At 35.8% G+C, this 12,890-nt stretch overlaps 1 protein-coding gene across 50 annotated transcripts in view; it reads left to right on the top strand.

The window, feature by feature from the left end:
- The window catches only part of COBLL1 (cordon-bleu WH2 repeat protein like 1), a 149,152-nt gene that overhangs the window by 95,548 nt on the left and 40,714 nt on the right, over positions 1-12,890 (top strand). For 33 of the 50 annotated variants that reach the window (XM_070241969.1, XM_070241964.1, XM_070241921.1 and 30 more), the window contains 2 exons: positions 6,160-6,361; positions 8,284-8,512. In XM_070241969.1, coding sequence (XP_070098070.1) covers positions 6,167-6,361; positions 8,284-8,512 — 424 coding nt within the window. In that variant the 5' untranslated portion in view covers positions 6,160-6,166. Of the gene's footprint in view, positions 1-6,159; positions 6,362-8,283; positions 8,513-9,286; positions 9,326-12,890 lie in introns of all 50 variants that reach the window. The other 17 variants (XM_070241920.1, XM_070241957.1, XM_070241955.1 and 14 more) reach the window with 1 other exon arrangement.

Below are 12,890 nucleotides of genomic sequence, written 5' to 3'. Positions count from 1 at the left end.
AGCGATGATCAAGTTCAGCCAGTCCTTTTCAACTTTTAATAACTTGGCTCAGCTTTCAGGTGGACTGCTAGAAGTACTCCCGCCTTAGCAAACAAGAAAACAAGCATCCTTCCTATGGTGATCCTGTGGTTGAAACTGTGAGCCAACTGCTGTTTGGTGCGTCAGCTCTGATAATTATCCTCAAACCAAAATGGTTGTCTTTGGTTGAAGTAATTTGGCATCCGGGTGGATAATTCTAAACAACTATGCTCAAGATGATTTCATTTTCTGTGGGTACACTTTGTGACTTAAATAATCCTAACGGCAGCCCCACTGGATGGACCCCCACTTAAAAGTAATGTCCTACTTTCATAGGGTTACGGCTCCTTTCTGGTAGAGCTAGACAGTCAGTAATTCCCACCCTCAAAATCAGCTAGGTTAGGGTCATCTCTTCTGTGCTTTTAGTGCCAACTGCTGAGGTTTCAATTAAATGCTTCAAGCATTCGAACTGGTCTGAGGCTGTTTTGGAAAAGGTCTTAGCCCAACTTAATGCTTAAATCTAAAGATGTCATGGCTTTAGACACAACAAGGCTACTAGTCAAGTCTGTTGATTAAAAAGCAACACAGCTGGGGGGCTGGCCCCGTGGCCGAGTGGTTAAGTTTGTGCGCTCCGCTGCAGGTGGCCCAGTGTTTCGTTGGTTCGAATCCTGGGCGTGGACATGGCACTGCTCATCAAACCACGCTGAGGCAGCATCCCACATGCCACAACTAGAGGGACCCACAACGAAGAATATACAACTATGTACCAGGGGCTTTGGGAAGAAAAAGGAAAAAAATAAAATCTTAAAAAAAAAATAAAAAAATAAAATAAAATAAAAAGCAACACAGCTTTCACACCTGTATGGTGGTTTTTAAAGCCTCTGAATCTCCTTTCAACAACTTTGCCTTTTCATGCATCAGATACTATACAGAGATCTCAGTTGTATATTATCTGTTATATGTTTCAGCTCATGGATATTTACGCAGAATTACCTAGAGATAGATGGTCGCTGGTTCCTATAAATTCCTCATTCAGTGATGTTGACCGCACTATGTGCTTGACATTGTATTAGGTCCTGGGAATAAAGGTTGCTAAAAGATGGCCCTGCTAGACAGGAGTTCACATCCGGGTGGAAATGGAACCCAGATACCAGCTTGAGGTCACTCTGCTCCTTAAGGTCTAGATAAGATTGACCTGAACCCCACCTTGTGGAAAGTTCAAGACCCTTTATAATATTATTGTAAATGCCCAAGGATTTGTTTTCTTGGAGCCACCTCTGGCTCTGACGTTCTTATTTTCGAATTCTTGTTTTTCAGCCTCTGTCTTCTGAAATTTCCTTTCGTTCCTTAATTTAACCTTTCCCAAGGCTACCAGGACCTTGGTGATGGTTTATAGGTCACCAGGGAGAGCTTAGTAAGCATATCACATAGCAAATAGTTTAAACTAGCGTTTTAGGCCTCCCGTCAGTCCTCTCAGCAACCCCGCCACTTTGTAGCGCCCCTGCAAACCTGGCCTCTTTGCACTGGCTAGCTCTTCTCTCTGTTTCTTGTGCCTTCTTACCCCTTTCCTCTTGTGCTGGCTTTAATCTTATCAACTCCTTGCAGAATGTATCTGGATTCTGACGGGTCATAGCCACCACCATCTCCTACCTAAATTTTTGCAGTAGCTTTGTAACTGCTCCCCGCCGGCTACTCTGAATACAGCCATCAGAATATAATCCTTTTAAAATGTGAAGTAGATGGCATCACTCCTCAGAACTCTTCAGTGGTTTTCTGTCTCACTCAATAAAACCCCAAGTCTTCACCAGGCCTTTAAGCTCTGTAAGATCATCGCTCTGATTTCACGTCTACTGTTTTCACCCTAGAGGACTGGTTTCTGTTTTTCCGTAAACACGTGGAGCACACTTCTACCTCAGAGCCTTTGCACGTGTCAGCTCTGCCTGGAATGATCTTTCCCCAGATGTCCCATTACATTGAGTTCTCTATTCTAATGTCATTTTGTCAGTTAGGATGTTTCCTAACCTCCTTCCCTATCTTATTTTTATCATAGCATTTATAATTATCTGATATACTATATATTTTACTCGTTTGTTTATCCTCTTCTCTCTAGATCACTGGTTTGAAAACTATAGGATGCGTCAGAATCAGGAGTGCTTGTCAAAGCACATACTGCTGCGCCTCACCCTCAGAGTTTCTGATTTAGTGTCAAGCCTCGGGTTGAGGCTTGACAACATGCATTTCTAACAAGTTCTCAGCAGTACTGGTGCTGCTGGTCCGTGAATCTCACTTTGAGAACCAATGCACTAGAACTGCTCTGCCCAATACAGTGGCCACTCACCACATGTGGCTACTTAAATTGAGTTGAAATGAAATGAAAAGAAAATTCAGTTAGTTAGTCCACCAGCTCAACGTATTTCAATTGCTCAGTAGCCACATGTGGTGAGTGGCCACTGTCCTGGACAACATGGATACAGAAAATTTCCAGCATTGCAGAAAGCTCTGTTGGACAGCACTGTTCTAGAACTAACCTGCATAAAGATGAATTTCTATCCTGGGTTTTTTTTTCCCCCTAGAGCTATATCCTCATATTTTTATATGTCCTCCACTTGGAGCTTACTTTAGTGTAGGAAATAAGTTAGATGCATAACTTATTTTTCATCAGATGGCTAGTCAGTTTTTCCAGTATCAGTTGTTGAAAATTCAGTTCTTCCCCCAGAAATCTGAAATACCATTATCATATGCAGTATTAAATTTCCATCTGTATTTGTGTCTGTCACAGAACTTTCTGGTCTGTTGCATTTATCTGTCTGGGAATAGGAATATTTTCAAGACAAAATTGGGCTTCTAGAATTATTAACTAAAGAATTAAACCTAAAATTATAGAATGAGAGAATAAAGTCGTAAAGAAGTTGTATGATTTCTAATTGTCTTTCAAAGAGGCATTTTTACTAGAAAATATTTCGGCAGTTTTGAGTTCAAAGGTCATGATATAGCTCTAGTCAGCATGCAACCTTCTTGCCATGAAATCTGGTCTAGTGTGCAAAGATTACAAATGACCAAGTTGACTGAGGGAATAGGCCCTTATTATAATATTCTTGGTCCATTAGAAAATTAATATATCACAGTTATAAATACAATAATTCATTAAGGCATATCAGAAGAGTTAAATAAGAAGTGTACATCAAGAGGGTTAAATTGTTCTTACCTTTTAAAATGGATAATATCTTTTTCTTTAAATTTTTATATGTTTGTACATAAGGGGATGAAAATGGCACAAAAATATGGATTAACAAAAACAAAACTTTAATAACTATTTTTGTCTTGTTAACTTTTGTGTAGCTCTGGCAGAGATTCTAAAGAACTGTACCTTTAAGAAGTAAAAGATGTTTGAAGTATAAGTTTTAACTTTTACATTTATTACTTGGCACATTTATACATAGAAAGAGAAATATAATCTGAACGTGTCACTATTTATTCATAGACAACAGTGGACAGCTCTCCATTCAGTTGGCAGTGAAAGTTCTCTCCTCTTCCAGCTTAACTGTATTTATAATTATGTTGTATTTATGTAGACATTACCTAATCCTTCCTAACTATATTTGCTATCAGAAAAAGAAGGTACCATTTCCATGTGGCATCAAATTTCTCTCATGGCATACTATGTTATTAAAAAATAAACTTCAATAATACCATTATGCTAGTCTCCCTCTGGATGAAATTTAATATCTACTATCCAAAGCCAAAATTTGGGCAATTATAGACAAATTTAGGTATAAGCATCCTAGATAGCTCAAGAGAAGCACATAAAACTCCTGAATATTATTGTGGAAGCATCTAATAAAGATGTAGGGAACACATTTTGAGGACTGAAACATATTTCAGAGAACTTTTTCTTTGTGAGGGACTTAGAGTCTTTTATTTATTTATTTTTCTTGATATTTGTGTAAGGGGTGCTACTTATATGGGCGGGAGGAGAAGAGACGTGAGGGTACCATTACGAAACATACCTCTTGAGATTGGAATGGCCTAAGAATGGGCAACAACCACAGAAGGGGAAGATGAGGTAGGGGGCTGGACACCGGATGGTTTGAGAATCTATCGAAAGTGCTGTTTGACCTCAGGAACACACACTGTCAGACAAGACTGCCTCTCTGGAAAAACTGAACCAGAGAGGCTGGAGACCCGAGGACTCCACTTAGGAAGGTGAGGGTGAGGTGCATATGAAAAGATTTACTAAATTAAAAATGGCATGCTGAATGGTGAGATTCCTAGCCTCATTTCCCTGTCAAGTTTCTGAAAGCCAGTAGTCAGGTTCATATCTCTAGTCGAGAAATCGGAGAATTGTTTTTTATTGACATTTATATTTCCCAAGGGAAAAATATAGCTGGCTACCTGATTACCCTCAAATAAAGCCCATTAACCCGTACTTCAATCCATGAAAATAGGACTTTTACACAGTGTTTTAGCACCTCAGTATTAAGTATGAACTAACAGCTTAAGTCGGCAGACATTTGAGGAAAGCAGATAATACAAAATATTTTTCAGTGTGCTTCTCTTAAGGGCTGACAATTAAGAAAGACTCAGAGACCACATTGTTCTGTTGTTGGTGAAAATGAAAACACAAGTCTATGTCAACAATTGGAGTCTATGGAAAGAGAAGTAAAAAATTGGGTAGTGTCTCTGAATGTCAATTTGGGTGTGCAATTTCCTATAGAAATAGGTTCTGTATTACCATTAGTACTTAACAATTACTATTTGAAATTATCTCATGCATTTGCTTGGTTACTTTTATTTTTTTTTGAGGAAGCTCAGCCCTGAGCCCACATGTGCTGCCAATCCTCCTCTTTTTCTTTTTGCTGAGGAAGGCTGGCCCTGAGCTAACATCCATGCCCATCTTCTTCTACTTTGTATGTGGGATGCCTACCACAGTGTGACTTGCCATGTCATGCCATGTCCACACCCAGGATTCAAACCAGTGAACCCCGGGCCACCAAAGTGGAATGTGTGCATTTAACCACTGTGCCACTGGGCCGGCCCCAACTTGGTTACTTTTTTATTGTCTAGTTGAAGAGCCCATAAAATATTTATGTCAAGGACTCAATAGTAAATATGTTAGGCTTTGTGAGCCATACAGTCTCAGTCACATCTACTCAAATATGCATTGTAACATAAAAGCAGTTCTAGATATTATGTAAACAAATAAGCATGGTTGTGTTCCAATAAAACTTAATTAACAAAAACAGGCTGTAGGCCCACGTTGACCTGTGGATGGTAGTTTGCCAACACTTGATCTAGTTCACCTTGTTGAGTATTAGATCTATGAGGGCAAGTGTGCCATAACACTTGTACTGTGTCTTCAGTGCCTAGAAAATATTAACTGGTGTTTGAATGAATTAAGAAATCTAGGGGGCCAGCCTGGCGGCCAAGTGGTTAAGTTCGCACGCTCTGCTTTGGTGGCCCAGGGTTTTGCTGGTTCGGATCCTGGGCGTGGACATGGCACTGCTCGTCAGGCAGTGCTGGGGCAGCGTCTCACATGCCACAGTTGGAAGGACTCACAACTAAAAGAAATATATGTATATATAACTGTGTACCAGGGGGCTTTGGGGAGAAAAAGGGAAAATAAAATCTTAAAAAAAAAATCTGTACTATACTCTTCTTTAGGATTTTGTGGGCTTCCTCATGTAGATACTCACTATGCTTTCTAAAGCCCAAAGGATGATGATGGTTCTTAATGCTTTATTCTTATGAGAACTTTGGAATATAACCAGTTCATAAGCTAAAGACTGCTAGTATTCAAAATAGTATTATGAAGGAGCAACTGCTAAACAAGTCACTGCTCAGGAAAGGACTTCTTCTAAATTTATAAAATGGAGACAATTTGGCAGATAAATTATAGGTAATTATTAACGCTAGGATCCAAGCTCTCTTGAGTACTACTCAGAACTTTTTAACTATTAAAATTTTGTCTGCTTAAATATCTTGCAGTTAGATTTTAAGCTGCTTTCACAAATACTGTTTTATAGCCTTATTGTATCTACTGAAGTCAGGAAAGCCCTAAGAAGAATAGTCGAAACGATAACTTTAACAGTTAATGAAATTGTTTTATGGACCTTTATGATCAGCATTACTTTTATTTTACAGTAAACCTATGATGGACCTGTTGATATTCCTCTGTGCACAATATCACTTAAATCCATCAAGTTACACAATTGATCTGCTGTCAGCTGAAAAGAACCCCATTAAATTTAAACCAAACACACCAATAGGAATGTTGGAGGTGGAGAAAGTAATTTTAAAGCCAAAAATTTTGGATAAGAAAAAACCTATACCTATAATACCGGAGGTAAGAATTTCACTGTAGTTTTTGGTGTCTTGTGGCTAAAATACTAAGTTGATTTTTAAGTCATTATCTGCAGCTCAGTATAAATGAAATAAAAATTGGCTTTCTTGCTTAAATTTGATGTGAACATAGTTATCATGTTTTCCTAGGCCACATTATTTAGAATTCATCTGGTTATTGGTCCTTCATTAACTAGAATTTGGGGAATACTTAAGATTTTAGATGATCCAAAGTGATCTATATATGACCATATCAGAATCTGACAATTAGGAATTATCTGTATTTTAAGCTACTCTTTTAAAAAGTATTTTATACTTAAAGGAAGATTTTAGAATCTTTTAATGAAAATTCACTTAAGAATTTATTAAAATAATTTTTTGCCCTCTCTGTACTTGATAAGCACTGGTTGTAACTTCTTAACTTCTAAATCATTGTTAATTTGTGCTGCCCAATGACTCAGTTTTCTGTAATATATGAGTTTTAAGCAAAAAATTTTAACCACAATGAGTCTAATATCATCAATTCTTTATAAAATTGTTCTGTTTCTAAAGCAACAAGGATAGAAGTTTATGGGTTTCAAAAAATACTCTGGGGCCAGCCCCATGGCCAAGTCGTTAAGTTCACGTGCTCTGCTCTGGTGCCCAGGGTTTCGCCAGTTTGGATCCTGGGCGCAGACATGGCACCACCCATCAGGCCATGCTGAGGCGGTGTCTCACATAGCACAACTGGAAGGACCTAAAACTAGAATATACAACTATGTACTGGGCGGCTTCGGGGAGAAGAAGGAAAAAAAAAAGAAATATTCTTTCATTAGGAACATCAACTTTTTTTTTAACTTCAGGAAATATATAAAGTTATATTTACTAAATATTACCTATATTAATAATAACTGATCTGTATATTAAATTAATAGTTTATCTACATATGACTTGAGAACATATTTTCTTCATATTGTTATGAAGTTTTTTACAAAAAGGTTAATTTTTTATACTATTAAAACATTTGCTTTCTATAAAATGTGAATATTAAATATTAGAATATTGGGCTATTTTCTATCTAGGTACATGTGCTATGTATCTAAATGGAAATCATTTATGCTTTATGATGCGATTATACATGGTATTTTAGTTTAATGAATACATGTTAAGCTTTAGAGATCTGCAAACTGTAGATTTTATTTAGCATGGTCATGTTTCTAAGTTACATTTATGTACAGGATTTAATTATATTAAAATGCTGATGTTGAAAATCTCAAAAATTTTGAATTAGTATTAGGTGTCTAAATAAGGAATATTTTCATATTCTTCCTTACTATATGAAAATTAGTCAAAGTAGTAGTAGTAGGGACAACAATAGGTAATTATAATACCTAATGTTTATTTATTGATAATTTACTATGTGCCAGATGTTGTGCTAAGCTCTTTATATGGATTATCTTTTATTTCCAATAGAGAGAAGCACCAAAGTTTCATATTTTAACCAAAATACCCCTTTTTTCCTTGAGACAATTGACAAACCATTAGACAAATATTCCTCAAGTAAAAGATAGAATAAACCATGGATAATTCTGTATTATTGCATATGTTTGCTAATTTTAAAGTAAATTTTAAGGAACAAAACAGAAATATCGTCAGTACCAGGTGAGGCTTTTGTGTTCCCTTTTGCATTTAGATCTACCTAATACTTTACTGTATGAGGGTAATGAATTTAACCTAGATTCTATAATAAGCAGAATGTGCTAAGAATCTGCTTTGGATTTAGGAAGCAACATTAATCAAAAAGAGAATTTTACACCAAAATAGAAAAATACTCTTTATTATATGAATATGAAATTGTAGATTATCTCATTGTTCTAGACATCATTGTAGAAGGTTTGTCTCGGTAAAGGAATTATGACATAACTGTGGCTCTAATCTGTGTTTCAGAAAACTGTGAGAGTAGTGATCAACTTTAAAAAAACGCAGAAGACGATAGTGAGAGTTAGCCCACATGCACCACTTCAAGAACTTGCCCCCATTATATGCAGCAAATGTGAGTTCGATCCGTTACATACACTGTTGTTGAAGGATTATCAATCTCAGGAGCCCCTCGATATGACGAAATCTCTTAATGACCTGGGACTAAGAGAATTGTATGCCATGGATGTCAACAGAGGTAAGTTACTTTTTGTGTTATTAATTGACAGGATGTGCGTACACGTATATATGCGTGTGTTGTGTTTATGTATAGATTTTCTCAAGTTCGTATTGGCAAGTTAATGGATCCTACAGCTAAAAGTCAATACATGTCACTGGGAATAAGAAGAGAAAAGTAAATATAATGAAATTTAACTTGATTTCAGTTATTTAAATTGGAATAAAAACTTGTCTTTCTTGGCGGTCATCCACATTTTACACTTTTCCATCTCCCCTTGAACAGAAAATAAAAATTTACATGTCAATTCATTGTTCTTATTAAGTGTGAATTACTGCAGATTCACTATGGTTTATTCTGAGTCTTAATTATCATTCAGGTTTGGAAGTTTCTTGACATATTTTTTTCTGAGTTCAGCACCGCAAATCAACTGACTTATAAAATGAATCAGTCTAATTCCAAACATTTTTCTAAATAGATACAGCTTGCAGTATTCATCTATAGAAATAATTTAATGTATTAAAATTTGGAGACCTTAGGTAATGTTGGTTTCTATGATGTCTAATAGATAAATGCAAGCTTCTTTATTCAACATGAATTTGTTTGATTAGGAGAAATAAAAGTTTAGTGATGGATAAGTACATACACCCTCTATGCATTGAGACCTTCAAATTTATCCTGAAATTGTGGCTTTAAATAATCCATAGACGACTATTTCAATTCAGTGATGTTTTATACTTGAGCAAACATCATCTTTACAGTCAATTTACCCTCTTTTACCCCCTCCTTCTGTAGCCACTTCTGTTACTGCCTTCAGTAAGTCATCTTTACAAGGTAAGACATATGAATCAGTAGAAACGAGTTATAACATGAAATTTCTATTTCTGTTGGGTAAATTAAAAGTAAGCTTCTAATTTTATCTGTTCTTAACATTACTAATGTGTACATTCTGTAAAAGATTTTAACCTAGAAGCTCTTTGGTTTTTACTTCCTGAAAAATAATTTACACAGCACCTCCTTGATTTCTAAATTTAATACCATAATTATGTTTCAGTAATTGTTTAAAAATTAATATCATCCGTGGGGCCAGCCCAGTGGTGCCGCAGTTAAGTTTGCATGTTCTGCTTCGGCGACCCGGGGTTCACCGGTTAGGATCCCGAGTGTGGACATGGCTCCCCTTGGCAAGCCATGCTGTGGTAGGCGTCCCATATATAAAGTGGAGGCAGTTGGGCACGGATGTTAGCTCAGGGTCAGTCTTCCTCAGCAAAAAAAAAAGAGGAGGATTGGCAGCAGATGTTAGCTCAGGGCTAATCTTCCTCAAAAAAGAAAACAAATTAAATTAAAAAATTAATATCATCCTAAGAATGTTGTGAAACATATTCTTAACTCTCAGACAAGAAAAAATGATTTTGCTAGGATCTTTATTGGATACAAATGCTGAGAGTGTGGAGGTATCATGGAAGGATCTCAGATTATTTCCATTGAACACTTATTCAGAATAATCAAGGTATATTCATCATCGGAAATTTTGGCAGCCATTAAATTGTGACTGTTTTGTAATAACATGGAAAGTGCTTCTGCTAAAATTAGCTTTTAAAGCATTTAGGTGTGTTTAATATGGTATGTAAAAAAAAACTTCTACATGAAATTTATGAAAGAAAATATATAAAAAATTTTAATAATAATTACTTTTGGATATAGGGCTTCAGGTGACTTTTCATTCTTTTCTTTATATTACAGAATTTTATAATGGGAATGTATTACTTTCATAGAGGAAAACTTTATTAAAAATTAGCCGATCATAATAAAACCTGAAAGTCTTTTTCCCCCATTAAAAAAAGATAGGCTCAGATAATTTATTACTGTAATAATTACCACCCTGCTAAAAATAACCCTAATAAACTGTACATATTATGTGTTATTGGAATCTTCTTTCTTTACCCTTCCAATTTTCTCATCACACAATGAGCCTCTCAGTTCCAAGATTTAAGCCCACATTAGTAATAGTGTGATTATTTATTACTAGTGGCTATTATAAAGACTACCCTAATCAAAGGAGTTGAAGATCCTTAAGATCGTAAAGTGTATGCTGGCTAATCATCAGAAGATAGGCTTTTTAATTCTGACACTATTCTAGCTGTCAAACTCATCTGGCAAGCTGAGAGGACAAATAGCTTTATGTGTCTGGATCTCACCTTCACTTCTGTAATAAAGAGGTTGGAAAAAGTAGTCTCTGTGATTCTTTCCAGCAAAAACATTCGTTACTTATACTTGGCTTTTGCTCCTAAATTTGCCGTTCCCTACCTTCATAATCCTAAGCAAATTCCGTAATCTTGTTGATCTCATTTTGAAGGTGTTGAATGCATCTTCTCATATCTCTTTCAGCCAAAAAAGTAGATGGTTTATTTAGAACGTTAAGTGTTGTGAATATAACTTTAAGAGATTGGAATAGGAAAATTAAGAAAGCTCCTTTTACAGTGTCAGAATCTACAAGGTCAAGCCAATGGCTCTAACTGCCCCTGCCTCCTAATTTTGTCTGATATTATCAGAAGGTTTAGAACTTTGCATGCAGTTACTTATAGCCTTTGTTCTGGAAACAGGAAACTACAGTATGTGAGTTGCTTTCTAAGTAAGCTCAAGCCCTTATTTGTCTTTGTCTTTAACTCTGACTTGCAGTGATGCCTGACACAGAGCTTTAAGTGGAGACTTAGGGTGAACTAGTGTGGAAGATGACTGGGTGCCTGGAAATTGCTTTACCAAAAATAACTGTATGAAATACTCTCGTTATATTTATTGCACTGCACCACCATGTGAATTTTCCATCTACTGTTCCAACTAAAAATTGTATATCTGTATTCAATTAGTGGAGGATTCTATTTTAAGATGAAATGGTAGCATTTCTTTCTTTCTTTCTTTCTTTCTTTCTTTCTTTCTTTTTTTTTTTTTTGTGAGGAAGATTGGCCCTGAGCTAACATCCATTGCCAATCCTTCTCTTTTTGCTTGAGGAAGATTGATGCTAAGCTAACATCTGTGGCAGTCTTGCTTTACTTTGTATGTGGAATGCCGCCACAGCGTGGCTTTATTAGTGGTGTGCAAGTCTGTGCCCAGGATCTGAGCCCACAAACCCCAGGCCACCAAAGCAGAATGCGTGAACTTAACCACCATGCCACCAGGCCAGCCATGAAATAGTAGCATTTCTGAAAAAAAAAGGAGGGGATAAGTTAAAAGTGTTATAAATCATCTTTAAATACATACTAGATTTAATTCCACCATTTAATGCCTATGTGTATTAGTGCAAGTTATTCAAACTCTCTGGTCACCTAGGTCCTCAGATATGTAATGGGGTGATACCATTTGCTTCCATTTCTTTACATCCGCCTACTGAGACAAAGGGCTCAGAATGATAAGTTATGATACCTACTTCGTAGAATTGTTCTGAGAAATAAATTAGGCATGAAAAAAATCTTTAACCGTGAAGTGCTATCCACATGTTCATTCTTATTAGTTGTTAGCATTGTCAATAAACTCATTGTGCAGAATGCATACTGCTTACTCAAGATTTGAAGCATCAGATTTATGAAGTTTTATTTTGTGAAATATAATTCTCCTTTAATATGTTATTGAGGCATATTGCATTAATATATTTATTGGCGTTAACTATCTTTTCTTTCCTGGAATAACCCCTACTTTGTTGTAATTTATTTTTTTAAACATTTCTTTTAACTAAAAAGATTATACATTTACCTCTAAGTAAGGGATATTTACTTAAGATTTAAATTTATTTAAGACTATACATTTACCTCTAAATTCTGCTTAGCTGTATCCCACAAATTTAGATATACTGTACTTTTTTTCCAATGTTACTGAAATTATATTGTGATTTACCATAAAATCCATGTTTCTTTATAGAGATGTTTTTAAAATTTACAGATCCTCACTCCTTGTCTAACTTTTGTTTTTAAATTTGCTCTTTATTTGTTAAAGAAACGAGGTCATTTGTCTTATAGATTTTCCTACATTCAGAATGTTGTTGATTGCATACTGTGGTACCACTTAGCATTTTTCTCTACCCTCCCTATTTCCTGTAAATTGATTATTAAATCTAGAGACTTGCTCAGATTTAAGTGAGATATTTTTGGCAAGAATGCTTTGTAGGTGTATTGTCTATTTCCATTGGCAGACATGTAATGACAAGTGATCTTTTTTGATGTTAGCTATTGATAATCATTGCCTCTCTCTAAGTTAATTAAGAGTTGAAAAATGGCCATAATCTATTGCAAACATTCCTTTGATTATTGGTTGAGATATTTCTGAGAAAGCAAATTTCCCCATGTCAGCTATTTGTCTACTTAATTAGAATTCATTTGGAAAAGGTAGGATAAAAGTGTGATTTTTTCTC

This window comes from Equus caballus, chromosome 18 (genome assembly GCF_041296265.1).
Source record: "Equus caballus isolate H_3958 breed thoroughbred chromosome 18, TB-T2T, whole genome shotgun sequence".
NCBI lineage: Eukaryota > Metazoa > Chordata > Mammalia > Perissodactyla > Equidae > Equus > Equus caballus.
Note: the sequence above shows the minus strand (reverse complement) of the source record. Positions and strands in the feature narration are given on the sequence as shown.